The sequence below is a fragment of the Dicentrarchus labrax genome, unplaced genomic scaffold (assembly GCF_905237075.1).
Source record: "Dicentrarchus labrax unplaced genomic scaffold, dlabrax2021, whole genome shotgun sequence".
Classification (NCBI taxonomy): domain Eukaryota; kingdom Metazoa; phylum Chordata; class Actinopteri; family Moronidae; genus Dicentrarchus; species Dicentrarchus labrax.
Window position 1 is genome coordinate 1044893 of NW_026136719.1, and position 27044 is coordinate 1071936.

Here is a 27044-nt window from a genome sequence, read left to right on the forward strand (position 1 = left end):
GGTGGAGAAGAGTTGTTTTTAATCCTTCCACCAAAAGAAAAAGAGTCTGTAAATAATAATAAATAATAATATTACAGGTGGTTGTTTATGAGTTTACAGCTCAGCTGCATTCACAATAAACAGTAGAGAGTTTACAGGAGCAGCAGCAGGCTGCGAACTACAGGGGGCGCTAACAGGAGTCTGTAAAATAATAACAATAATAATAATCATTTTAATAATAATAATAATAATAATGATATTAATAATAGTAATAATGATATTAATAATAGTAATAATAATATAGTTATAATAATAATGATTAATAATAATAATAACAATAGTTATAATAATAATATTAATAATAATAATTCACTGCAGCTTTTGTAGTAAATTGTGATGTTCTTCAGATCTGTGAATATGAATGTTTTTAAATCCGATATCTATAATTTCTTTAAATATGATTTTTCAAAATAATGGTAATTTTAAGAAAAATAAACAAAAACATTTAATTACATTTAAAGGCAAATCACAAACAGGCTCATAAAAACAAAGTTATTCCAATGTTTGAACACGATCCAATGTTTTTATTTCTGCACATTTTTATTATATAAAACCTAATTTACATATTGAAACATAAAACTTCAGAAAACTTTGATTAAATAAAATAATGAATGTAATTAACGGGAGAAGTTTGATGGTGAAATCTCTTTAAATCATTCAGACTGCAGGAGGTTGTTTAAATGTTGCTGCTGCACCACAAACAGTAAATAACACACCTGAAACATCTGGAAACAAACAGCCAACCATGTTTTATTGATTTATTCATATAAATATAAATATTGATATTGATAATGTATAAAAGGAATCAATACCTCTGCTCTAATAATAATAATAAACAATAACTATACAGCACAGTTACAAAGTGCCTCAAATGCAAACCAGACAATGAAAATCAAACAGAAGTCGATCAGTAAAATAAATATTAACAATAATAAAGAATAAAATCTGCCCATTCGTCCTCCACCGAGGTTTCTCCTTCGCGATTGGAAGAGAGGGTGAATCGAAAGAGTTGTAAGTTCAGTTCTTTACCGACTGTATTTCAACTTTTCTTTACAAGCCGATAAAACCTCGCGACCTCCTCGTGACGCTTTGGTGACCCCTAGTGGAACCACCGATATAAAGCACTTAATAATCAATAAAGTTTCTTTAACATTGCAACATGCAGAGTTTTAAAGAAAAGCTGCGGTGAAATAGATATAGATACATAGATATATATGTGATAGATATATAGATATAGATATATATTATATATATATAATATTATATATATATATAATCTCACACAGACACCTCGAGGTGATAATCACTGATCTCTGTCATCTTCATGTAATGTCATACATCAGACATTATGTCCTTGCTGGGCGATCGATAGAGAGAGAGAGAGAGAGAGAGAGAGAGAGAGAGAGAGAGAGAGAGAGAGAGAGAGAGAGAGAGAGAGAGAGAGAGAGAGAGAGAGAGAGAGAGAGAGAGAGAGAGAGAGAGAGAGAGAGACAGAGAGAGAGAGAGAGAGAGACAGAGAGAGAGAGAGACAGAGAGAGAGAGAGAGAGAGAGAGAGAGAGAGAGAGAGAGAGAGAGAGAGAGAGAGAGAGAGAGAGAGAGACAGAGAGAGAGAGAGAGAGAGAGAGAGAGAGAGAGAGAGACAGAGAGAGAGAGAGACACAGAGAGAGAGACAGAGAGAGAGAGAGAGAGAGAGAGATAGTGAGACAGAGAGAGAGAGACAGAGAGAGAGAGAGAGAGAGAGAGAGAGAGAGAGAGAGAGAGAGAGAGAGAGAGAGAGACAGAGAGAGAGAGAGGAGAGAGAGAGAGAGACAGAGAGAGAGACAGAGAGAGAGAGAGACAGAGAGACAGAGAGACAGAGAGAGAGAGAGACAGAGAGAGAGAGAGACAGAGAGACAGAGAGAGAGAGAGAGAGGAAGTGAGAGCAGAGGAAGGAGGGGCAGAGAGAGAGACAGTGAAGTCAAGCTGTGGTGTCATGTGACCTGTGTATGAAGCGTCTCATTGGCTGTTGGTCATTAAATAGGACAAATGGATGCTGATATTATCTATAATAATAATAATGCACTTTAACTACTTTATATTCACTTTTATTTAAAGGTACAGGGTGCACTCTCTGCCACTAGGGGGCTCTCTCACATCCAAACAGTAAGATCATAAAGTGTGATGAGGTGGTGAAGCAGCGTGGGATCATGGGAGTTGTTGTCTTCACCACCATTGGCGGTTAGGGTTCCTTCAGGAGGTTTCTACCGGGAGGATGCTAACGGACTGAGGCCTAAAGCTAACTGTACTGTGAGTGAGTACAATGTGTGTACAACGAGAACACAGAGAAATAAAACTACTAATTACACAGAAAATAACATAAAACCATCAGATGGAGAGAAATGGAAGAATAATGAAGGAATATCTGAGTAGACATTAAATAATATACAGTCTGTACAGGTGAGTTAGTTTGAACCCATCTTAGGTTGTCAGTTAGCATTATATAGCTAACCTTTAGAGTTTCACACCTGTGTGGAGCTGTGTGATTCTGTTATTATAATCAGAGACCTTCAAAATAAAGACTTTATTGTGAAAGTTTCCAGGTATAATGACTTTATTGTGAAAGTTTCCCATTATAGTGACTTTATTGTGAAAGTTTCCAGGTATAATGACTTTATTGTGAAAGTTTCCCATTATAGAGACTTTATTGTGAAAGTTTCCCATTATAGTGACTTTATTGTGAAAGTTTCCAGGTATAATGACTTTATTGTGAAAGTTTCCCATTATAGTGACTCTATTGTGAAAGTTTCCCATTAAAGTGACTTTATTGTGAAAGTTTCCCAGTATAAAGACTTTATTGTGAAAGTTTCCCAGTATAAAGACTTTATTGTGAAAGTTTCCCATTACAGTGACTTTATTGTGAAAGTTTCCCATTACAGTGACTTTATTGTGAAAGTTTCCCATTACAGTGACTTTATTATGAAAGTTTCCCATTATAGTGACTTTATTGTGAAAGTTTCCCATTATAAAGACTTTACTGTGAAAGTTTCCCAGTGTAAAGACTTTATTGTGAAAGTTTCCCAGTATAAAGACTTTATTGTGAAAGTTTCCCATTATAGTGACTGTATTGTGAAAGTTTCCCAGTATAATGACTTTATTGTGAAAGTTTCCAGGTATAAAGACTTTATTGTGAAAGTTTCCCATTATAAAGACTTTATTGTGAAAGTTTTCCCATTATAAAGACTTTATTGTGAAAGTTTCCAGGTATAATGACTTTATTGTGAAAGTTTCCCATTATAGTGACTTTATTGTGAAAGTATAAAGACTTCCTGCTCTGTGTGGACTGGTTGCTGACAGAGGAAGTGATGGCCCCGCTGCTCTTCCTCTGGTGCCAGATGACGAAGGTTAAACACTCTCACCACACTGAGCACATGATCAATGCAGAGGACCGAAGCTACGCTACAACCCCATCACTGATTCATACATTAAATAATACGGACATTACTCACAGGAGGAAGCTTCATCTCCTCCTCTTCCTCCAGACAACATCTCAGACACCTTCACCCTTCATCTCCTCTGGTCCACATCAACGAGTTCACTGCAGTCAGAACAACAACAACAACAACAACAACAACAACAACAACAACGTCTTCTTCTTCCATCAAACTGTGTTAATAAACAACTTTATAGTATAATAATATTAATACTATATATTATATATATATATATTTATATTAATATTATATACATATTAATATAAATATAATATTAATATATATATAATATTAATATATATTATATATTAATATAGAAAATAGATGATATATTATATATTAATATTAATGTATAATATTATATATTAATAATAATATATAATATTAATATTATTATTAATAATTATGTTAATATTAATATCATAGATTATATATTAACATTATATTATATTAATATTACTCTTTTACTTAGTGTTGTTATTCTGGTGCAGCGGTTTGGACTAGCTTAGCTACAACACAGCCGCTAGCTTAGCTTCAAACAGGTAACATACAGAAAATGTAACAAACAGCGTGAATGTGCTTCTAGTGCCCCGTTAGCCCCGTTAGCTCTGTTAGCCACTGTTAGCCCCGTTTGCTCTGTTAGCTCTGTTAGCCACTGTTAGGTACAAGCTCACTGTTAGCTCTGTTAGCTCTGTTAGCCACTGTTAGCTCTGTTAGCTCTGTTAGCCACTGTTAGCTCTGTTAGCTCTGTTAGCCACTGTTAGCTCTGTTAGCCACTGTTAGCTCTGTTAGCCACTGTTAGCTCTGTTAGCTCTGTTAGCTCTGTTAGCTCTGTTAGCTCTGTTAGCTCTGTTAGCCACTGTTAGCTCTGTTAGCTCTGTTAGCTCTGTTAGCTCTGTTAGCCACTGTTAGCCCCGTTAGCTCACTGTTGCTGCTGTGGCCAATCACTATTCAGTTCATGTTTTTATCGGTTTGACGTCGCTGTAGAGTTCAGTAAAGGTATAATGCATTGTGGGTAATTTTAAAGCCTATTTTGGTGTAATAATATTACAACATTAGTAACTGAAGATTATATAATATAACAGTAATAATACGTATCAGTAATTATTATATTTAGCAGTAATGTATTTTAATATCTTTTATTTTGTGAAATGGGTACGAATATATTTTACCTAATGTATCTGTTTTATTTTTTATTTTATTTATTGTGTTTTGTTTTTAATGCCACACTGCATTTCATGTATGAAACGGCTATATAAATAAAGTTATCATTATTATTATTATCATTGTTGTTATTATTACTACTACTATTATTATTGTTATTATTATTGTTATATTTTAATTATTATTATTTTTTTTATTATTTTAATTATTATTATTATTATTATTGATGTTATTATTGGTATTATTATTATTTTAATTATTATGATTGATATTTTAAATATTATTATTTGAATTATTATTATTTTATTATTATTATTATTATTATTGATGTTATTATTGTTGTTATTATTACTACTACTATTATTATTGTTATTATTATTTTAATTATTTTAATTATTATTATTATTATTATTGTTATTATTTTATTATTATTATTATTATTATTATTGTTGTTGTTATCAGTATTATTATTGGTATTATTATTATTGTTATTATTATTATTATGGTTATTATTGATGAGTGTCTCCGTGGACAGCAGTGTAGTCCTGTAGACTGGCTTTATCCCTGCAGGGTGAGCTGCAGCAGCCTGGATTAACTATAAACCTGGATTAGTGTCAACGCTCCAAATGTTTAAACTCCACTTTAACCAGCTGAGTCTGACTCTCTGTCTGTTTACTCGGCGTCTGCGGTGCCGGATTACATCATTTAAGCATTTACAGATATTTACCTTTGATTCAGAGGAGTTCACTGTAAATGATACTCTGACACATCAGACACCTTCACACTGCTTCACTGTGGATTATATACTCGATATGTCCTCCTGCTGCTGCTGTGAGTTCAATGTACTCTCTGTAGTCTCTCTCGCATCCAAACAATAAGAAAATATAAAGCGTGATGGTGGTGAAGCAGTGTGGGATCATGGGAGTTGTTGTCTTCACCACCATTGGCGTCATTGCAGTCAGCTTCTCCCGGTTAGGATTCCTTCAGTGTTCATGGTTCAGGAGGTTTCTACCGGGAGCCCAATGATCCACAGAGGTCTCCTCCTCTCCAACACAAACAGACCCGCTGATTAAAACCACTAAACACACTGAATAAAGCAGTTCCACCTTAACAATCACTGCTTCTCCCACGCTGTTGGACAGACAAAGGACGTCCCGGAGGGGCTGCGAGCCGAGCTGCTGCTAACGTTAGCTCAGCTTGTTTCTCTGATAAAGCTAAGCTACATTAATTGTTAGCTAGCTTATTACCAGTGAACATTAGCTCTCAGCTACGTGGCTAGCTAGTCAGGTAGCATTTAGAGCGGGCGGTAGTTCACCTGGTAGAGAGCGCCCCACCTGTAGGTTGAGTCCTTCGATAGTTCGATTCCAACAGACGGCCCTTTGCAACATGTCCTATCAAAATAAGGGCATAAAAAAAGCCTCAAATACGTCTTTAAAAACATACAGTTAGCTAGCGTTTTGCTAACATTAGCTAACTTCACATGTGAATGTGTCTCATTCCGCCTCCTTGCACACTTCAAACACTTATAGTATATAGTGTGGATAACACAGAGAGTCAGTGCACTGAAAGTACCCGGATAACAACGGTCAAACAATTCAGTGCGTAATGATGGACCCTACTCGCACTGAACGGACGCCATCTTGCCTACAAAGCGGAAGGGGAGGGACCAGGGACGTCAGCAAGTTTTCAAAAATTTGGAATAATGGCGGACAACTCAGCCGAAGCTGCGACGACAAGTTCGACACCTCAAGCGTATAAATGTAAGTAATGGTGGTAATACGAGACATTGTCGTAAGTGTTCTAACATCAGTGTTCGTTTTGGGACAATACTAACCATCGAAAGTGGAACTACGGCAGGAAGGAGACAGCCTGTATGTTCTCTGATAACTTTGATACCATCTGATGATCTGATAGCTTATGATTAGCTATCGGAGGTACTTAACTAGCTAATAATTAATATAGATTAGTGTCATCCTCAAGCTCGGGACCAGAGGCCTGGGAGTTTGAGGGTTCTGTGCAGTATCTTAGCTGTTCCTAGGACTGCGCTCTTCTGGACTGAGGCTTCTGATGTTGTTCCTGGGATCTGTTGGAGCCACTCCCCCAGTTTGGGGGTCACTGCCCCGAGTGCTCCTACTACCACGGGGATCACGCTCGCCTTGACCTTCCACATCTGCTCCAGCTGTTCTTTCAACCCTTGGTACTTTTCAGCCTTTTCGTGTTCCTTCTTTCTGATGTTGGCGTCTGCTGGTATGGCCACATCTATCACCACCGCCTTCTTCTGCTCCTTGTATATATATAATGTAAGAGAACAGCTCAACTTGCTATAGAACATAGTTTATACACTGTTTATTGATTATATATTATAGATTATAGATTTAATGTTGGGGTTAAATATAATAAATAAAGAATATTTAGGTTTATCATAATATATATTACACTACAACAACATAAAGTCAATAACTCGGCCAACAGGGCGCCGGCTGAACGTCGGCACGCTCAGAGGAGTTCTGGCACTTGCCGCCCAGCATGGACAGATTAACCTGTTAAGGGGCCCCCGAAGTAAAAATTGTGTTGTTTGGCCTCAATTATAACTGAAATAACTGTGGTCTTAAAGCTATGCATCGACACGGGGCCCCTCTACAGGACAGGGCCACAGGATTAAGTAGTGATCCAGGACCTGTCTCAGTCGATATTGTACTTCAATGGTGCAAATTCCTAAACAAATGTGCAGTTAATCAAATTATGTACAACCAACTGACACACACTGAACCTGGGGCTTTGGGGGGGCCCCCTCTGGGTCTGGGGCCCCGGGGCAGCTGGTGATCCAGCCTTGCCGGGATATTTAAGGCTGATAGGTTTGTGTCTGTGTTTGTGTTGGTACCCAGAGTTGGATGGCTCTCATTCTTTTATATTTTATAGATTTTATTTATTGGACGGGGTCCTGAACCAGAGTCAGGCCGTGTTACTGCAGGAACTGGACCCTCTGGAACCAGGTTCTTCTCATGTAAACCAGGACCTGCTGTGTACACGTGATGAAAACAGGTTTGATCGTAGGAACTCGTCCTGAAAGAGTCTGTAGAAAGCACAGATTTTTATTTTGAAGGATGCGTTGTGTGTTTCACACTGAGGTCGGGTTGGAGGTCATCGCTGGAGGAACAGCAGACATTTTATTCTGTGCACTGAACCTGCTGCTCTTCTTTTGGCTTTACTTCCTGTTTACTGACGGCGAGTACACAAGAGAAACCTCTGAAGGATTCACATATAAATATATAAATATATAAATGCATCGTTTCATCAAAAGAGTTTAAAAATTACATTTTATGGGCTAAAGAAACACTGACAATCCTACACTTAGTACTAATGTCTATAATATAATACAATATAATACAATATAATATAATATAATATAATATAATAAAATGTAATATAATATAATATAATATACTATACTATAATATAATATAATGTAATACAATATAATATAATATAATATACTATAATATAATATAATATAATGTAATATAATATAATATAATATAATATACTATAATATAATATAATATACTATACTATAATATAATATAATACAATATAATATAATATAATGTAATATAATATAATATAATATAATATAATGTAATATAATATACTATAATATAATATAATATAATATAATACAATATAATATAATATAATATAATATAATATAATATAGTATAATATAATATAATATACTATACTATACTATACTATAATATAATATACTATAATATAATGTAATATAATGTAATATAATATAATATAGTATAATATAATATAATATAATATACTATACTATAATATAATATAATATAATACAATATAATATAATGTAATATAATATAATATAGTATAATATAATATAATATAATATAATATAATATAATACAATATAATATAATATAATATACTATAATATAATATAATATAATATAATATAATGTAATATAATGTAATATAATATAATATAATGTAATATAATATAATATAATATAATACAATGTAATATAATATAATATAATTTAGTATAATATATAGCTCTAGATACAACAGACAGAAAATACACATTAAATAAAAGATATAAATTAAAAATAGTAGTAATATGTAAACTATATACAGTGTTTGTATACAGATGAGGTTGCAGCAGCAGAACAGTGTAATTTAAAGGTAATATAATTTAATTATAGGAGTATAAATATGATCACATCTCAGAATGTGAATGAAAAACATTCTTTTTCAGTTTCTAGAGATTTTATTTTTGTGAAATAGAAAATAAAAATAAAACAAAGAGCAAAAGAAAATACTTTATTTATATTTGTTGTTTTTAAAAGAAAAGAAAATAGAATCATTTAAAGATACACTGTTCAATAAACCAACGGGTCCCAAACTTTTCTGTGCTGGGCCCCAATATAGCATTAGCTTATAGCCGGGGCCCCAATATAGCATTAGCTTCTAGCCGGGGCCCCAATATAGCATTATCTTATAGCCGGGGCCCCAATATAGCATTAGCTTATAGCTGGCCCCAATATAGCATTATCTTATAGCCGGGGCCCCAATATAGCATTAGCTTATAGCCGTGGCCCCAATATAGCATTATCTTATAGCCGGGGCCCCAATATAGCATTAGCTTATAGCCGGGGCCCCAATATAGCATTAGCTTATAGCCTGGGGCCCCAATATAGCATTAGCTTATAGCCGGGGCCCCAATATAGAAATAGAAACTGTGCAGTTCTTAGGACAGTAAAAACAATGATATGTTGCTATGACGATGGGGTATTGTTTACAAATAACAGAATAAAATAAATTAAAAATGTTATTTAATGTAATTTATTTATTATTAGCGTCTCGTTGTCCCGACTGTCCGTTTTCTCTTTCTGCGAGGAAGCAACTTCACATCTAATACATCGCAGACAGCAAGAAGTTCGGGTCAGGGGTCCCACAAGAGGGGGCGGAGCCTGTTCGGAACCAACGTCTCCACTAAAAAACAAACAAACACTAAATGTAACAAACAGCTCGGTGTGCTCCTGGCGGCCTCCTCCCGCTCGCTCATCCAGACCTCTAAATATTTTATTAAACAGCTTCATGAAACATGAACGCGGGCGGTTACACAGCGGCTCTCACGGATATCATGGCGGGAAAAAAAAAAAAAAAAAAAAAAGCAGTGAAGGTTGAAACATGTGAAAAAAAGCCAGAAGTGAAACTGATGCTGCACCGATCCACCGATCCACCGATCCGGATCCGCGGTTTGCAGCGCGCCGACCGAGCTCCCGGTTTGAACTGACGGACGTCCTCAGCAGCCAATCAGCGCTCTCCCTGCGCCAAAGCTGTGTTTACTCCACTTAACGGACCAATCAGAGGCCGAGTGCGTCAGCCGAGCAGAATGTGGATGTGGGCTGCACGTTACCGGACCGCACTGCTCCCATCCCCCCCATCCCGAGCGAGCAATGGCGGCTGTCTTTCTCTCTCTGTGCCGCTTTGTCCTCCTCATGAGTTCTAAGTTCAAACCTCGGTAAGATAAAAATACCTGTTTGCCCTTCATGAGAATGCTGTCCGCTCATGAGCACATTTATATCCGCACTTTCTCATCGCATGTTGTTGTGTCGCACTGCTTTTACCTCCCTCCCTCCTCCTCCTCCTCCTCTTCCTCCTCCACTCTACCTCTTTTAACAATGGAGGGATGGAGGAAGTGAGGCCACTTGTACCCGCTTCACTTTGCACATACACTTATTATTACACCAGTCCTCTCTGAGCACAGGGGCGACCTTGGGGGGGGGGGGGTGATAGAGAGAGAGAGAGAGAGAGAGGAGGGGGGGACGTTATGTAAAATAAATAAATAAATAAGCGTCAAGTGCGCACTTCCACAGATGAGTGAGGGAGTTTCAAAAAAAACATGGACGCCGGGAAGGAGGAAGAAAGGGGGCGGGGCCGCAAGCGAGAGATGAAAAGATGGCGGCCGCTGTACATTTACATCCTCCTGAGGGTTTTAATGTGATCGATAGTCGGCTGAAGAGGCGTCAGTGAGGTCGTAACGAGCGTTAACCGACTAACAGTGCCGGTGGCGTCGACATTTTGCCTCCCCCCTTAAAGATAACACACACTCTTATTCCCTCGTCGCGTCGGTGGGCGGGAAAACTGCTCTGTAGTGACTCGAGCACACGAACATCAATCAATCAAAGTGTGTCATCAACCGGAGCGGGGGTCTGCTCGGTGTGTTTGTGTTGTATTTCGGTGTAAACTTGATGTTCCCGGTGTCCCGGTGTCGGCCCGGCGCTCGGCGGCGGACTCACCCGGGTTTATTCGGCTTTTATCGGCTCTGCTTTTTGTTTTTGTCGGGAGAAAGGGCAGCGCGCGGCGGGCAGGAGGGGGCGTGGCCTCCGGGTTTAGTAATTCTACCCATTGTTCCACTCCAACGCGCGCGGAGAACACCTCTGTGGAGCGCTGCAGCCAATCAGCGGCCGCCGAACGTCCCCCCGGCCCCGCCCACCAGCCTATATTAAAGCCCCGGCCGTCAGCAGCGCTGGCCACTGGCACAATATAAAGTGATCGATCCACCAACCGAGGAGCGGGATTTACTTTATTCAACCTTTCTGTTCCAGCCGTCCTTTATTTTATTGACCTAAAACAATGGCAGACACACAAGTTGACTCCGGCTCGGATATCTCTGCCAAGGTAAGCCCCCTCTCACCTTCCCGCGGACCCCCCCCTCCTCCAGCACAATGAACCGTTTCCAGACTCTAACCTTCATTTTTATTTTAAAGCCCGTTCGGTCGGTTCGCGCTCACCCGGACTCTGAAGGTCCAGAGAGACAGCCGGTGTTAGTGTTTGTGTGTAAACTCTGTAAATGAGGTAGAATGGAGCGGGGGGGGGGCTCGGCTCTCGGCTCTCGGCTCTCGGCTCCGCATCATGGAAATCGGCTGCGTTCACAGTCCGTGTCTCATTGTCCGGAGAGGAACAGTCTGCGCGGGTTCTTTGTTTATACAAGCGGGCTCGGTTCTCCCCGGAGCCCCCGGAGCACCGGACCCGGGGGGACCCGGGGCTCCGGAGCTCCGACGCGCAGTGTTTGGGCAGCTTTTTACGCGCGCGGCTCGCGCTGCTGCACGGTTCTTTCTTCCATCTATCAGGACGCCTAATGCGAATTAATGCCGACCCGGTCCCGGTGTGCAGGAGAGTCTCCCGGTGGTTTTATTAATAGAGCGATAAGGAGCTGCTGGGGCTCAGCGGCCGAGGACTAAATGGGATTTTCGGAGGCTCTCCAGGCTCCAGCTGGGGGGGTGGAGGGTGAAGTTGGTCCGTTTGAATGGACGCACTGGCGGCCGCTGCGTAACGGAGCTCTCCGGTTCCAGCGGGGCTGTACCGGCGGAGGGAGCGGGTCTCTGTGTGTGTGTGTGGAGGCCCGGCTGCACCGTCCGACCCCCGGTTTGTTTACCGACTCTCTGGAAGGTCGGCTGCTGTCGGTTCAGCCTCCGTTCAACCGGAGACTCTGCTGCGTCTCGCGGCTTCCGCTTCTTCTTCTGCGTTTGGAGCATGTTCGCGGGGCGCGTGAATCTCTCAGGGGAAAAGTTTTTCTTTCTTTTTCTGTGATGCAGCCCACTTCCCCGTGCGCGCGCGTGTGTGTGTGTGTGTGTGTGGAGGTGTGATGTGACGGTGCTGGTTTTTTCCGCCTTTGTGCGACCCTGTTCGGCTCTCTCTGCTCCGGTCTCACCGTCTCTGTGCTCCGGTCTCACCGTCTCTCTGCTCCGGTCTCACCGTCTCTGTGCTCCGGTCTCACCGTCTCTGTGCGGCTGTTAATGTTGATTTCCGCTGGTGGACTTTGGATCAGATCGGGTGAAACTTTAACAGCCCCCGCCGCGGTGGGGGAGTCGGCTGTCCGCGGTGGGGGAGTCGGCTGTCCGCGGTGGGGGAGTCGGCTGTCCGCGGTGGGGGAGAGCAGGAGCCGTTTGGATGAGAGGAGCAGAATAATTGTGAGTGATTAAAGGAGGACATATGGAGGGTGAGGAGGGTGAGGAGTTGGGGGTCCTGGTGCTGCCGCTGAGGGTCCGGGTCTCCGTTCAGACTCTATTTATAGCCGTGGAGCGTTTTTACGCGCAGTGAGTGCGCGCAGCCGAACCGGAGCTCGGCTACCGGAGAGGATGCTCGGTAAACAGCTTAATGGATTTCAACCAATCAGATTATGTAAAGCAGTGAATCAATAACAGTGTGTCGGTGCACGGGGGGGGGGGACTCTGAACCGGAGCGCTGTTAACAGGCTGCGGCCGGTTTTCCGGTAAAAACCCCGGAGGTGTTTGTGACAGGGTGCGCGCGGACTCTTCTACCCGCTCTGCTCGGCGGCCATGTGTCGGTTTCTATTGTCCTTCCCAGCCTCCGTTACGGCCAGCAGCAGCAGCAGCAGCGTGCACCGCGCTCTCCGCCGCCTCCTCCATCACCCCCCCTCTCTCTCTCCCCCTCCCCTCCTCCCCTCTCCTCCCTCCCTCCCCTCCTGCGCCCTCCCGTGTTATTTTAAACGGAGCGGTGCATCCTGGGTATTGCAGTGCCTCTCCCGGGCGTGTCTCGTGACATATGGCTGCGACGCAGACCACGGAAGACTACAATACCCAGAGTGCCCTGGGGGCCACATCAAAGTATCAGATTACAACACATTAGAGGGGCTGGAGTGGGAGGAGGATGGGGGAGGGAGGGGGAGTCTGCAGAGACCAATATGGTGTTTAAATAGGAAGGCTTCATTTTGACAGGGAGAGGGCTGAAAAAGCTCCCAGAATGCACTGGGGCTGGTCTAACTAGGCCATTAGGTAGAAGGGCAGGTAGCACAAGTTTCTATATTTATAGTTTTTCTGGTTTTTAACAAGTTTTTTTCTCCTGTTTGTTTCATCAGGACCTGAAAGAGAAGAAGCTGGTGGAGGAGAAGGAGAACGGTAAAGATGCCGCCACCAACGGGAAGGTAACCGCCGCCGCCGCTCGACACAGGGCGCTCTTCCTCGCAACTTTTTATAAAGTTTTCTAACCGCGCTGCTCCGCAAAGTCAGCCGCTCTAAAGCTTTTCTTTGGCGTTTCCAGGAGAACGAGGAGAACGGCGAGCCCGACGTAGACGACGAAGAGGACGAGGAGGTGGATGAGGAGGACGAGGAAGATGACGGAGAAGGTAGCTGATGCTAAATTATTTTAAGTGTTAATAATGTTTCCTAATTTTTACCCCAAAAAACTCAAAAACTCTTCTCGACTTCGCAGGCGAAGAGGAAGACGAGGAGGACGATGACGACGACATCGAAGGCGGCACAAAACGGGCAGCTGAGGACGACGACGAAGACGACGAGGTGAGACGGCGCGAAGAATCCGAGAAACCCGTTCACGATCTCTCCATCCAACTCACTAACCCTCTCCTCTTCCTCTTCCTCTTCCTCGCAGGACGACGTCGAAACCAAGAAGCAGAAAACCGACGACGACGATTGATGTGTTTCCCCCCCGCCGGCGCCATCCTGCTGAACCACTTCCTGATTCTTCACCTGTGACTGTTTTTGTATGTCGCAGGTGGAGGAGCTGGAGGACTGATTTAAAGGAAAAAAATAAAAATAATAATAAAAAAATAAACATGGTCATTAGCAAGTAGAGTTCAACAAACATCGACCACACTCGCCCTCGATCTCCCCTCCAACTGATAACAAATTTTCTAGAGGAACTCGCCACCACATCGACGCAGAAATCCGGCTTCAACAACAATAACAAACAACAACAAACAACAACAACAAAGGAGAATTTGTTTGTATTTTTATTTACATTTTATATTTTTGTACATATTGTTAAGGGGGGGGGTCAGTTTCTCTCCCGGCAGCGATCTCGTCAGACCAAATCGGTGCTTCTTTAACGAAAGATTTTACTTGGTTGACCGTGTCAGGATCTGTCCGCAGATACAACGTGTAAAAACAGTCAAAGACCTTTTAAAGCCGTTGAACTCAGAGCATTCCAGTAAATTTAATGTATGTACTTTAGCTGTACCATAACTAGTTTGTTTGTATGGGAGGGTAAGGCCAAAGAAAAGAGCCTCTTTTCTTTTTCCTGTTTTATTTTCTTTGTTTTTGTCAGCGACTTTTGGTTTTATGACGGCCTGTTTTGATGTATGTGCGAAGTTTGTTGTTTGACAATAAACCGGACTTTTATTTTGTGAGTTGTACTTTTGCATCTCTGCTTGTTTTCTTCCTGTCCTCACGGTGGCGGCCGGACGGCGAGAAGGTGGAGGTGAACCCGCCGGCGGTCTTTAACGAGGGTTAAAGGTCATACTGTAAACAGCGACTGAATAAAAGAAGTAAACAAACAGAACTTTACTTTAATCAGTTACAGGATATTAGTTAATTTAAGTCCCGTTGACTCTTTTTCTTTAAGTTGAATTGAATACTATTACAAAAATATAAACCCCAAAATGAATCAGCGGACATTTAGACACACACTCAACAAATAAACAACAGTTTGCCTCAATCTTTGTGAGTTATGGTAACGATATTCAATAAATGAACTAATTGAGTTAAAGGCATCAACTTTTCCTCAACAATCAAATATTGTGTTTATTTACTGTTTAATAATTTGTAGCATAAACAAACTTGTTCTCACATTATTTATCTCAACACAACACAATGAAATAATGTTTCAATGAATTAGAGGTTTTATTATTTATTTAAGTCAACTGCTTCAAAAGGTAATGTAATAAGTTACTTTGTACAAATAAAATGTATTTAAGTTAATCAGATAAATTCTATAAAAACACATTTTAAACGAGAATGTAACTTATTAGTTTTAAATACAATTAATTTATCTTCCTGTAACAAATATTTATAATAAATGTAGAGTTAAACTAACTCAGTGAACGTCACTGTTAGAAAGTAACTAAATACATTTACTCGAGTACTATACTTAAGTACGATTACATTTACTTTCAGCTACAGTTTTTAACATTTTATATATAAAATACATAGAAAGTCTCTAAAGTTTGAGGTTTTTATGTTTGGATGTTATATCGACCCCGTTCCCTCGTCACTCCTACGTCATTCTATAAACTTTATTTAAGAAGATAAAGTATATGTTTTATATATTAATGTTTGAGTTGCACTAGAATTATCACATTATGTAATTCTGCATTAGATCAAGTAGGTTTGCTCTAACAATGGACAAAAAGAATCTGTATATATTATATTATATTATATAATGTTATATTACAATATATTATATTATATTATATTATATTATATAATGTTATATTACAATATATTGTATTGTATTATATTATGTAATTAGATTATATTATATTATATCATGTTATATTATATTATATTATATTATGTTATATTATATTATATTATGTTACATTATATTTCATTTTTATATTATATTATATTATATTACATAATTTATATTACAATTACATTACATTATATTATGTTATATTACATTATATTAGATTATGTTATATTATATTATATTATATTATATTATATTATATTATATTATATTATATTATATTATATTATGTCATATTATGTTATGTTATATTATATTACATTATATTATATTATATAATGTTATATTATATTATATTATATTATATATATATAATGTTATATTACAATATATTGTATTTGTATTATATTATGTTATATTACAATATATTATATTATGTTATATTATATTATGTCATATTTTTATTACAATATATTGTTATGTTATATTATATTACATTATATTATATTATGTTATATAATATTGCGTTATGTTATATTATATTATATTACATTATGTTATATTATATTATGCTATATTATATAATGTTATATTATATTATCTTATATAATGTTATATTACAATATATTATCATATGTTATATTATATTATATTACATTTTTATATTATATTATATTATATTATATTATGTTATATTATATTATATCATATTATATTATGTTACATTACAATATATTATATTACATTGTATTATATTATATTATATAATGTAATATGTTATATTACATGATATTATCATATGTTATATTATATTATATTATGTTATATTATATTATATTATGTTATATTATATTGTATTATATTATATCATATGTTATATTACATTATGTTATATTATGTTATATTATATTATATTATATTATATTATATTGCGTAATTTTATATTACAATATATTATATTGTATTGTATTATATTATGTTATATTTACAATATATTATATTATATTATATAATGTTATATTATATTATGTTATGTTAAATATATTATATTATATTATATTATATTATATTATGTTATATTATATTGCATTATGTTATATTATATTATATAATGTTATATTACAATATATTGTATTGTATTATATTATATTATATTATATAAAATGTGTAATCTTGTGCACACTGTTTGTGTCTTTGACAGATACAAATATGATGTTGTGCATTAATTCCAGTCAGATTTTAGTATTATAATATGTTGTATTTTTATTCTGGAGTCTGATTATAAAGCTAGTGGGTCACAGGGGCGGATCTAGAGGGGTGGGATCGGGTGGCAGCTGCCCCTAAAACCTGCCTGGTGTCAAATTAAACACATTAATTTAAGTAATTAAACAAAGAATATTGTTTTAATAATGGATATATCACATTTAGTAATTCTGGTCGAGACAGACGACCACCCACCTAGAGCCGGAGGATCTGTCCTAGGTTTCTGCCTTTTAACAGGCAGTGTTTCCTTGCCCTTGTCTCCAAGGTCTTGCTCATGGTGGTACTGTTGGGTCTCTGTAATTAATGTTATAAAGAGTTCGGTCTAGACCTGCTCTATTTGAAAAGTGTCCTGAGATAACTTCTGTTATGAATTGGCGCTATACAAATAAAATTGAACTGGACTGAATTTACTTTTAAAGTTTTATTACATTTATTCAATCACATTTTAAAGTTACAGTTTAAATATTCCATTAGTAACGACATCAGCTGAACGCAGGACTTTAACTTGTAATGGAGTACTTTTACTCTGCTGTACGGGTACTTGTAATGGAGTACTACAGTTAAAGGTTAACAGGCGTCTAATGAACCCGCTGGTGGAAGTTTATTGATCAGCGAGGAACGAAGGCGACAACCGTTAGATACGTTCCGGCTAACATTAGCTCTCTGGCTAACGTTAGCTCTCTCTGTTGCAGAGTCGTGAGGTTCGTCCTATTTCCTGGAGCAGTGAACAACGTTTCCATTGCGACATTATGGGATGGTAATGATTCTTCCAGGTATTAGGAAGGGCCTCAGGTGTTACCATGGAAACAGAGTAACGCTTGTAAGAAGCTTTATATTGTGCATGAATAAATGAACGATCTTTGGCAGGTGGCCGCGGTACTAACGGACTCGGGTCGGGGAAATAAAGCTTCCTGTTAGAAACCCTGAGGAACTCCTGGAAATGGAAACGTAGAAATACTGTGTCGCTCATTTAAAGTCAACAGTTCGGTTACCGCACTGTTTCCAGGCCACTTTATCCTTCACAGGTTTTTAGGCCGCAACAATCCCAAAGAAAGCCCGTGAGATCCAGAACCTCCACCGGGTCGGATCCAGTCACATTCCCCTTGAAATCAATGAAACCAGGCTGTAGAGACACTACCACGTTTGTCCACAGGGGGCGCCAGAATCACCCCAAATTAAAGGCTCCCTGTGGGGGTTGAATGTATAATCCGAGCAGCTCCTTATAGTCGTGCAGGTCCACACAGTTTGGATCCAGAGCGCTGGCTGAGCGCTCCCTGCGAGCTGTTTACAGTCTGCAGCCCGCCGTCGGGATCCGGGACAAACATGACGGAGCCTGAACGAGCGCAGGACGATCTGATCTGTGTTCAGTCATGTTGCCGCAGCCTGCAGGGGAAGTGCAACACACAGGAATGTTAGAAACACTTCATTCCCACACACACACACACCCCCCACCCCACCACACACACACACACACACACACACACACACACACACACACACACACACACACACACACACACACACACACACACACACACACACACACACACAGGAAGAAAGTGTGTCACAGTGTTACAGGTGAGTCTGCTGCAGTGGGAACCAGGAGGAGAGAAATCTGCTCTTTATGTGGATTTCTGTAACATCTTCAAAGTTTTCACTCTTTTATATTTCAGCATTTTCATGTGAGTTCAGCAAACTTAGTATTTAAATATTTAAACTGTTTATTTCTGTTATTTATCATCAAATTAACAATATTTATATTGTCTATTTTATTTTTTTAGTGTTAATATTGCTTTCTTTTATTCTTATATTTATTTTTATCAAGAATATATTTTTATATATTATAATATTTGTTTGTATTATTCTTTGTTTGTTGGGTTTTTAATTTTATTTTTTTCTAAAAATGAAACAATATTTAAAAAATGTATTTTCCATAATTTAAAATATGTATATAAATATTTCTATTGAATGTATTTATTTTATTTATTATATATTGTATTATTCAAAATGTTTTTAAAACGTAGATTTCTTAGAAACATTATTTAGTTTATATTTTTAGTTAGATTTAAATTATAAAACCTTATTAATATTTAAATATTAATATTTTATTATCTAAACAACAAATATTTGACAGATTATAATTGTTTGTTTAATATAATAATGTTGTTATGCAGACACATTGAACATTGATCAAACTCTAAAAGGACATTTAATAATTGATACATGTTCAGAACAGCAGTAAACCCAGCAGGTCTAACTGGTCCCAGTTCAGTATTAAAGTGTAAGTTGAGCTTTAATAATCCTGATCCTGGGCTCAACGTTATGTTTCCCTTCAGTAAAAACAATAAAGCCCTTTAAGTGCAGGAGAACAATTATTGTACGTAGAAATCAGAACCTGAATTGGACCAATAAAATGTGTCCGTGCTCTAATTGAGCTCAACCTTTACAACAACACCTCACTCACCAACACCTTCGGTGCTCTTTATCTCACTGATGTGTTTACCTGGACAATCCTGAGTCTCTGATTGGCTCTGACGTTCCAACCAAACCAATGAAGGCAATGGACAGCAGCCAATCAGAGGCAGAGTAGCCTCAAAGCAAGCCCTGATAGAAAGTCATTGAGAGCTGCAGAATAAAAGGTAGTTCCTGTATTGATGTGCTTCCTGCTGCTGCATCGTGCTCAGGATCATCGTACACTAACTAACTCTCTGCTGAACGTTGGACAGTGTTTGACCCTCACTGTCTCTGTGGAGCTCACATTCAGAGATGAGTCCTGACACGACACCAGATCAACGCCGCGGGCGGAAAACACCAAGTCTGACCTGCGTGTAACAACATGGCTGCTGGGAGAAGGGGGCGCTGAGGGGGCTGCAGCCCACCTGAAATCTGCCATAATTATTAGTTATTAATTAGTTATTAATCAGTTATTAAAAATGTTAATGATGACTTTCTCTTGTCTTTACTTTATAGCAGGAACGAGGTTTTAAAAACAGCTGTTTTAAGGAAGTAAAACCTTTATTTCCACCATCAGTGAGACTCTGATTCTCTTCAGTCTACAGACACAATCTGCTCACATTGACTCAGTAACATCATTAACTAACCTGTGAGGAAGAGTTGGACACAGACACACTCACTGACTGTCTGTCATTAACTAACCTGTGAGGAAGAGTTGGACACAGACACACTCACTGACTGTCTGTCATTAACTAACCTGTGAGGAAGAGTTGGACACAGACACACTCACTGACTGTCTGTCATTAACTAACCTGTGAGGAAGAGTTGGACACACACACACTCACTGACTGTCTGAACTAACCTGTGAGGAAGAGTTGGACACAAACACACACCAACTTTCTGTCATTAACTAACCTGTGAGGAAGAGTTGGACACAGACACACTCACTGACTGTCTGTCATTAACTAACCTGTGAGGAAGAGTTGGACACACACACACTCACTGACTGTCTGTTATTATTCTTACAGTAGCTTCATACAGATTCCAGATATAAAAGGAGTGGATATGAAAAGTGTCCTGATATAAGTGAACATATTCAGCGTTTGGGTTCAAACTGTGGCGCCATGAAGATAAAACCATCAGTAGTTTTTCCATTGGAGACAATAAATGTGCCTCTCTTCCTGTCTGATAACTGTCTGCTGGTGCTGCACTGCCCCCATGTGTCCACACTCTGAGCTGCATGTTGGTTCCTCTGCAGCCTCTCTGACGCTCACATTATTACATTCTTCATCACAATAACTGGATCTTCTTCTTCTTTTTCAGGAAAATGTTAAATTGAATCACTATTTTGATTAAATGTGCTGTTTCTGTCTGATTTTAAAGACAATATTCAGATCCTTTAAAGGTACAGTGTGTAATTTAAGAGGTCTCTCTCATCAAAACAATAAGATAAAACATAAAACTATTAAAACCACAGTTCCACCTTAAAAATCCCTGCTTCTCCCACGCTGTTGGGCAAAAACATAAAACTATAACTCAGTCTGTTTACGTGTGAAGTGTTGTTGTGCCTTTTTCATTGAAAGTTTGTCTGTAAATCACTGTAAATAATAATAATTCACATTTATTTTAAATATATATTTTATTTTATGACTTTAATAGGATTAAATGATAGGAGTCGTATTACTGTATTTCACTGTTGGATTTGGTATTGGTTGGTTTATTTTATGTACTGTTGGGTTTATCAGTGTGAGGCACTGGTTCCCAACCTGGGGCTCCCGACCCCCACTAGAGGTCGCCAAAGCTCCAAATAAACAGTAGGCCTATATCTCCGTTTATGTGGAAGAAAACTACATGAAATAGTTTTATTATAGAAGATATAAACAGGACGAGGCCACGCTGAGAGCTGAACACAGTGTATATTATTATTATTATTATTATTATTGATCAGTGTACAGTGACAGAGCTTCAGTCTCTGATCAACAGCCTCGTCCTGCATCAGAAACCAATCAGCTGATCGATCAATGAGAATAAACAGTGAATCTGTCAGAAAGAAGAATATTAAGTCTGATTGTTAAAATGATAAAAAAAAACTGAATACAGACGGAGAATGGATCAATATATCATGAAAACTCATAATTAATAAGTAATTAATAAGTGAATGATCTGTTATGGTGACATTTTTTGACAAAGTGATCAATGAAATGAAGTTAAAATAATAAAAAAGCAGATATTTAAGAAAGATGCAACCTTTCAATGTTTCTATTGGCTGCTTCACTGATGTGTCACAGTAATGTTTTTGACTTCAAAGGTCCATTTGGGGCTTTTCCAAGCAAATACTGATGTGATTGTCATTAAATAGACAGTATGGAGAGGTGCTAGTTCCACCTCCTGTGCACTGCTGAGGTGCCGTTAAGCAAGGCACCCTAACCCCTAACTGCTCCCCGGGCGCCTGTGGCTGCTCACTGCTCCTGATGTGTATAGTAATGTATATAGGAAGGGTCAAAGGCAGAGGACAAGTTTCAGTTCATGTATGTAAAATGCTGTAAATGAGAATAAAGACACACACACACACACACACACACACACACACACACACACACACATACACACATTGATTGATAGTTTAAGATATTTGATTAACATGAAGACAGGAGGACATACTGACAGCAACATCTGTATTACACAACAAACACAACAAAAAAACGACAAAAAACAAACAATTAGAAGTAAATATTAAAAAAGAAACAAAGTAAAACCAGAATAAATAAATAAATAAAGACGAGTAGAAGTACAGATATCGTCAACTGGTCAGAGAAATTATTAATGATTGAGGTAATTGGGGGAAGAAAGAAAAAAAATAGAGAAATACTTCACGCCCACTTTCAATGTGTGACTTTCACACCCAATCCCTATAGAAATACCACACACACACACACACACACACACACACACACACACACACACAGACCATCAGGGGTCTAGACATCGCCCCGGCAACCAGGGGCTCACCTAGCAACAGCCAGTATCTTCACCCCCCCCCCCAATCTTATATGCACACACCTCTTTAGGGAGTGTGTGTGTGGCATCATCACTGTATTATAAATAAAGTTGCATCAGAAATGACAGGACAGAGAAATATTACACATTTTAAAACACACTCGTACAAAAATATAGAATAAGAAAATAAATCCCAGTTAGTCAACATGAAACTCAAACTCAGCTTGCTAATAACTCATGAACCATGAGGGATAAAAGAAACATTTTTGTACTGTGGGTCTCTTTGATGATGCCAATTTTTTGTTAAAGACGTTAAAACATAAAGCCACATTAGACGTTCTACTGACAATAACTTCACAATAATACTAACAGGACAGAGACAGGAGAGAAGTTGGTGCTGTATACATGCAGGTCAGAGGTCAGTGCTGCAGATACAAGGCAGTATCCCCCATCACTCTCTCTCTCTCTCTCTCTCTCTCTCTCACACACACACACACACACACACACACACACACACACACACACACACACACACACACACACACACATAAATATAGAATAAGAAACATGAAATTCAACATCCACAGACTTCAAAACCTTCAAATTAAAACAAAACAAACTATTATTATCTGAGTCAGTAGTGAAACTCCTGCAGACATCGATGGGTTTCAGACCCATGAAGAGTGACAAAATGATACATATTTAAAATGTATTTTACTTTAATTTAATTTATTCAATTATAGCATTTAGTTTTGCATAGATATACATTCATATTGTGCAATCCTTTTATAATTTAAATGTGAGATGTTTTACTTTGCAGATCCTGTTGTTGGTATAAGTCATTTATTAAAAGATTTATTATCTTTTATTACTAAATCTCACAGCAGTCACTACACCTTTTCTTCTCTTCTGTTCAGTGTAAAGTAAAAGTAGAACTGCAATGCTCTGAAAGTCTAGAAGTATTATCAGCAATATGAACTTTAAGTATCAAAAGTAATACTCATTATGCAAATAGGCTCCTTCCATAGTGTTATATTATTATATAATATTACATTATTCAGTTTTTATTACCAACAAATATGTGTAAGAACATTTTAATGTTCATCAATGTGGAGCCAGTTTTAGATATTCTGTAGATTAATGTTGAATGATATCATATAAACATGTTCTTTATGTAAAAAGTATCTATAATTATCAAATGATAGTTAACAGTAATGTAGTAGTGCAGAAGTATTAAGCAGAATAACATGGAAATACTAGTAAAGTATGCAGGTCAAACTTGTTCCTTCCAGTGTGTAGGATTTAGTGTCATCTAGTGGTGAAGTTGTAGATTGCAACCAAAAGTTGACAAAGACCACAACTCTCTGAGCACAATCTGGTGGTTTGTAGAAAGTATAAAAGCCCTTCAATAGTGGAACTGTAGCTCTATAACAGTATTTTATCAATGTTTTATAACTATTGATCCACTTCTGAGGACCTCACCAAATACATAAGGCAAAAATAAACTGGGCTGTTCTGTTCTTATCAGATTAAGTCTTTTATAAGGGGACAACATATTTCCAGTATCGGGACCTGAAAAGGGGCTTGCACTCACACTGCTTTCAAAGTAGTAAGTAAATCAAACACCCATTGCAAACTGTGAAGACCTGAGACCGGACCCAGAGACACAGGTCAAGGTGGGGGGCATTGGCTCACTGGTGTCTCTTGTGGAACCTCAGACTCAAACTTGTCTTGTATGTGAGTTGAGACAGCTGGGGGGAATCAACAGCAAGGTAATACCTAAAAAAACTTTTAATGTGCAGGCAAACAGGGCTAAAAGGGTGAATGTCCTACGACTGGTCCTCAGAACACATTGAACTAATCATTTCCCTCTGTTTTCCTCACTATTAACAATAATGATATCATTAATATTAATTGTATTTGTTAATATTATTTGACAATAACTGTCTTTCAGAGACAGTTAATAAAGATTGAGTTTATTTGACAATAACATCTAAGTTACAGAGGACAGACTAGATACAGGACAGATACACACAGTATAAAGAAACAATGGTGTGATGTTGTTTGATTGATGGGAATCTACACTGCACCAGCCTCTCACGGCCTTACTGAAAGGAAAGTTAGCCTACGTCAATGTAGCCAACAGTTACTGCATTTTTGAAAGTGGAGCTGGATGAGTTTTATTATTAGATATTCGTAAGTGGTTGAAAAGCCCACCAACAGTCTCCTCTGCCAAATCGGATACGACAGCGACGCCTCCTGATGTTGTCGTTGGAGAAGGAGACCCTGGACGACAGTCTGAGCCTGAGCCCGTTGCTAGTAGCTCCATGGAGCCCGACCCTGGGCCTGGCAGGACCTGCAGCAGCCACGGAGCAGAGGCTACCAGCAGGTCAAGTGCAACCGCGACTGGGGCAGTATTTGGGCCACAACTGCCTGTAGGATTTTTTTGGAGTAAGCAACATGTTGTCCAACTTAATGTCTTTGTCTCGAAGGACTTTTGACTGTAGCTGTGGGGATATAAGTCCTCCTAATGGAGGGGCAACATAAGTAAATATTGTAACTAAAATCATGTTAAAACTAAACTACAGTTAGTCAGTAAGTATATGAGTATTATAGCGAACTTCACTTGTGCACTACAATGTTCTCTGTTAGGGTTTTACTATTACAGTTTTTCTCGATTGTTTACATTTACTGAAAGCATGCCTCATACTCTCAGAACTCTACACACACACACACACACACACACACACACACACACACACACACACACACACACACACACACACACACACACACACACAATGGGTAAAACCCCTCAATTCTCCTGCAAAATGAAACTTTACATTCAAAACAATGTTATTTCTTCTCAAAATGGTATTTTGCTTTCTAATGACACACAAACCATCATATGAATAAACATTTATAAGAACCAGTTGAACACTGATGTGCTCAATGTAAAACACTGAATGGAAAACACTTCTTCTCCATTCATCATAATGACTTAGGCCTTTATTGTTCAGTTTTACACTACAGACAGTACATACATAAGTGTGCTGTAAAATATTTGAGAACATCGTTTTTATACTCAGAACACACAAATACACGGTAACAAATATATTTTATTTTTCCCACAAAAACAATGTACACAGTGAACATCCCAACCAACAGTAGGTTGCACATACAGTGGTCTACATACACACAAAAGAAGAATTTACTGGATACAGTTACAGTAAAATAAACTATGCTGCATCCTCTCTTCTGTTTGGGTCTGGCCACAGCACCTCATCCACATCACAAGCAATGTTTTCCCTGGCCAAGCAGCGGGGGAAATATCGCCTAGCATGGCGAATCCAGCCATGAAAAGCATCAACTGCTATATCTAACCCTAACCTGTTGCCCTTTATGCTAAAGCTCTGATTGCTCATTGTAACACTGTGTGACAGGTGTTTGCCCATGTGATGAGTCAGTGTGCATAGTAGGGCAATTAACTTTAGAATTTTGAATGACAGTGTGTTCCTGGTGAAAACAAGATATTTTCTTCATGAACATTGTACCAAATGCAGAGAATTGTGTGTAGTGTTTTGAAAGAAGTGTTTTAGAACTGCAAATTGAGTGTAAAGCAGGAATTGTGCTTGTGGTTTAGCAGAATTGGTTCAGGGGGTCGGTGCATGAGTTACATGTTGTGGTCATTGTGTCTCAAGTACCAGTATTTGTGTGTAAACGATTGAGAAAAACTGTAATATTACTATATGGGCTATTTATTTATTTTAAATAGCTACATTTGGGCCACCAACTTTAGGGGCTTAGTAGCCCATTGGACCAGTATGAAACTGGTATAAAAACAGGTCACAATAAATGAAACCCTTTATTGATTAAGTGAAATCTAACAGTAAAATCAATGCCTTTGTGTGAGGTTGAGTTATGAGTTATTCAGTGTCACCCAAACATGTTGTTATATGAAGGTTTTACCACTAATCTGTTCTGTTGAATGTTGTCTGTCTTCTCTGTGTCTGTGATTGACTGTTTTGAGCCGTAGGAGCAGGTAGTTGAAGCAGTGTGTTGTAGCAGCCACTAGAGGGGAGCATCGTACAGGTTTTAATCCTGACAGCAGCAGCACAGAGCATCTATTTCATCTAGTTTTTAAAATCTATTTCCATTGCACCCAGTTTACATTGTTCATATATTTTACGATGGGTTATCAGCTACCTGCTTATTTTAACATGTTTTATCTACTATTAACTTTATTTTGTTGAAGATTTGAAAACATGAAGACAATCTGAATCATTTGAATTCCTCCTGATGTGTATTGACTTACATTATATTGTCCTGTTGGGTAATACGATGGCCCCCACTGAAGGATGGAGAAATCATTCAATAATAATCAATAAATAAACAAT

The 27044-nt window shown here is 38.2% G+C and overlaps 1 protein-coding gene and 2 long non-coding RNA genes across 4 annotated transcripts; 2 read left to right on the forward strand and 1 right to left on the reverse strand.

The window, feature by feature from the left end:
- The first annotated feature begins 2190 nt into the window (after positions 1-2190).
- Positions 2191-5776, forward strand: LOC127351056 (uncharacterized). Its single transcript, XR_007880777.1, has 2 exons — positions 2191-2257; positions 5633-5776. It is a non-coding gene; the product is annotated as an uncharacterized LOC127351056 (long non-coding RNA).
- Positions 5777-11214: 5438 nt separating this feature from the next.
- Positions 11215-14875, forward strand: ptmab (prothymosin alpha b). 2 transcript variants are annotated; one of them, XM_051378212.1, is made up of 5 exons: positions 11215-11382; positions 13583-13648; positions 13765-13849; positions 13936-14021; positions 14113-14875. In XM_051378212.1, exons 1-5 carry the CDS (start codon positions 11338-11340, stop codon positions 14155-14157), a joined length of 327 nt encoding a protein of 108 aa, XP_051234172.1. In that variant the 5' UTR covers positions 11215-11337; the 3' UTR covers positions 14158-14875. The 2 variants fall into 2 exon arrangements, with proteins under 2 accessions (XP_051234172.1, XP_051234170.1); XM_051378210.1 differs by lacking the exon at positions 11215-11382 and adding an exon at positions 12486-12674.
- A 5315-nt stretch (positions 14876-20190) lies between these two features.
- LOC127351052 (uncharacterized) lies at positions 20191-20660 on the reverse strand. The gene is made up of 2 exons (XR_007880772.1): positions 20566-20660; positions 20191-20462 (listed from the first exon to the last, which is right to left on the reverse strand). It is a non-coding gene; the product is annotated as an uncharacterized LOC127351052 (long non-coding RNA).
- Positions 20661-27044: the final 6384 nt, after the last annotated feature.

What these genes read in the sequence shown, in the direction of transcription:
- ptmab (XM_051378210.1), top strand. Translation starts at nt 12,501, where the DNA reads ATGTTGATTTCCGCTGGTGGACTTTGGATCAGATCGGGTGAAACTTTA. An exon ending in CGAGGAAGATGACGGAGAAG is followed by an intron (nt 13,850 to 13,935) that starts GTAGCTGATGCT and finishes TCGACTTCGCAG; the next exon opens with GCGAAGAGGAAGACGAGGAG. An exon ending in ACGACGACGAAGACGACGAG is followed by an intron (nt 14,022 to 14,112) that starts GTGAGACGGCGC and finishes TCTTCCTCGCAG; the next exon opens with GACGACGTCGAAACCAAGAA.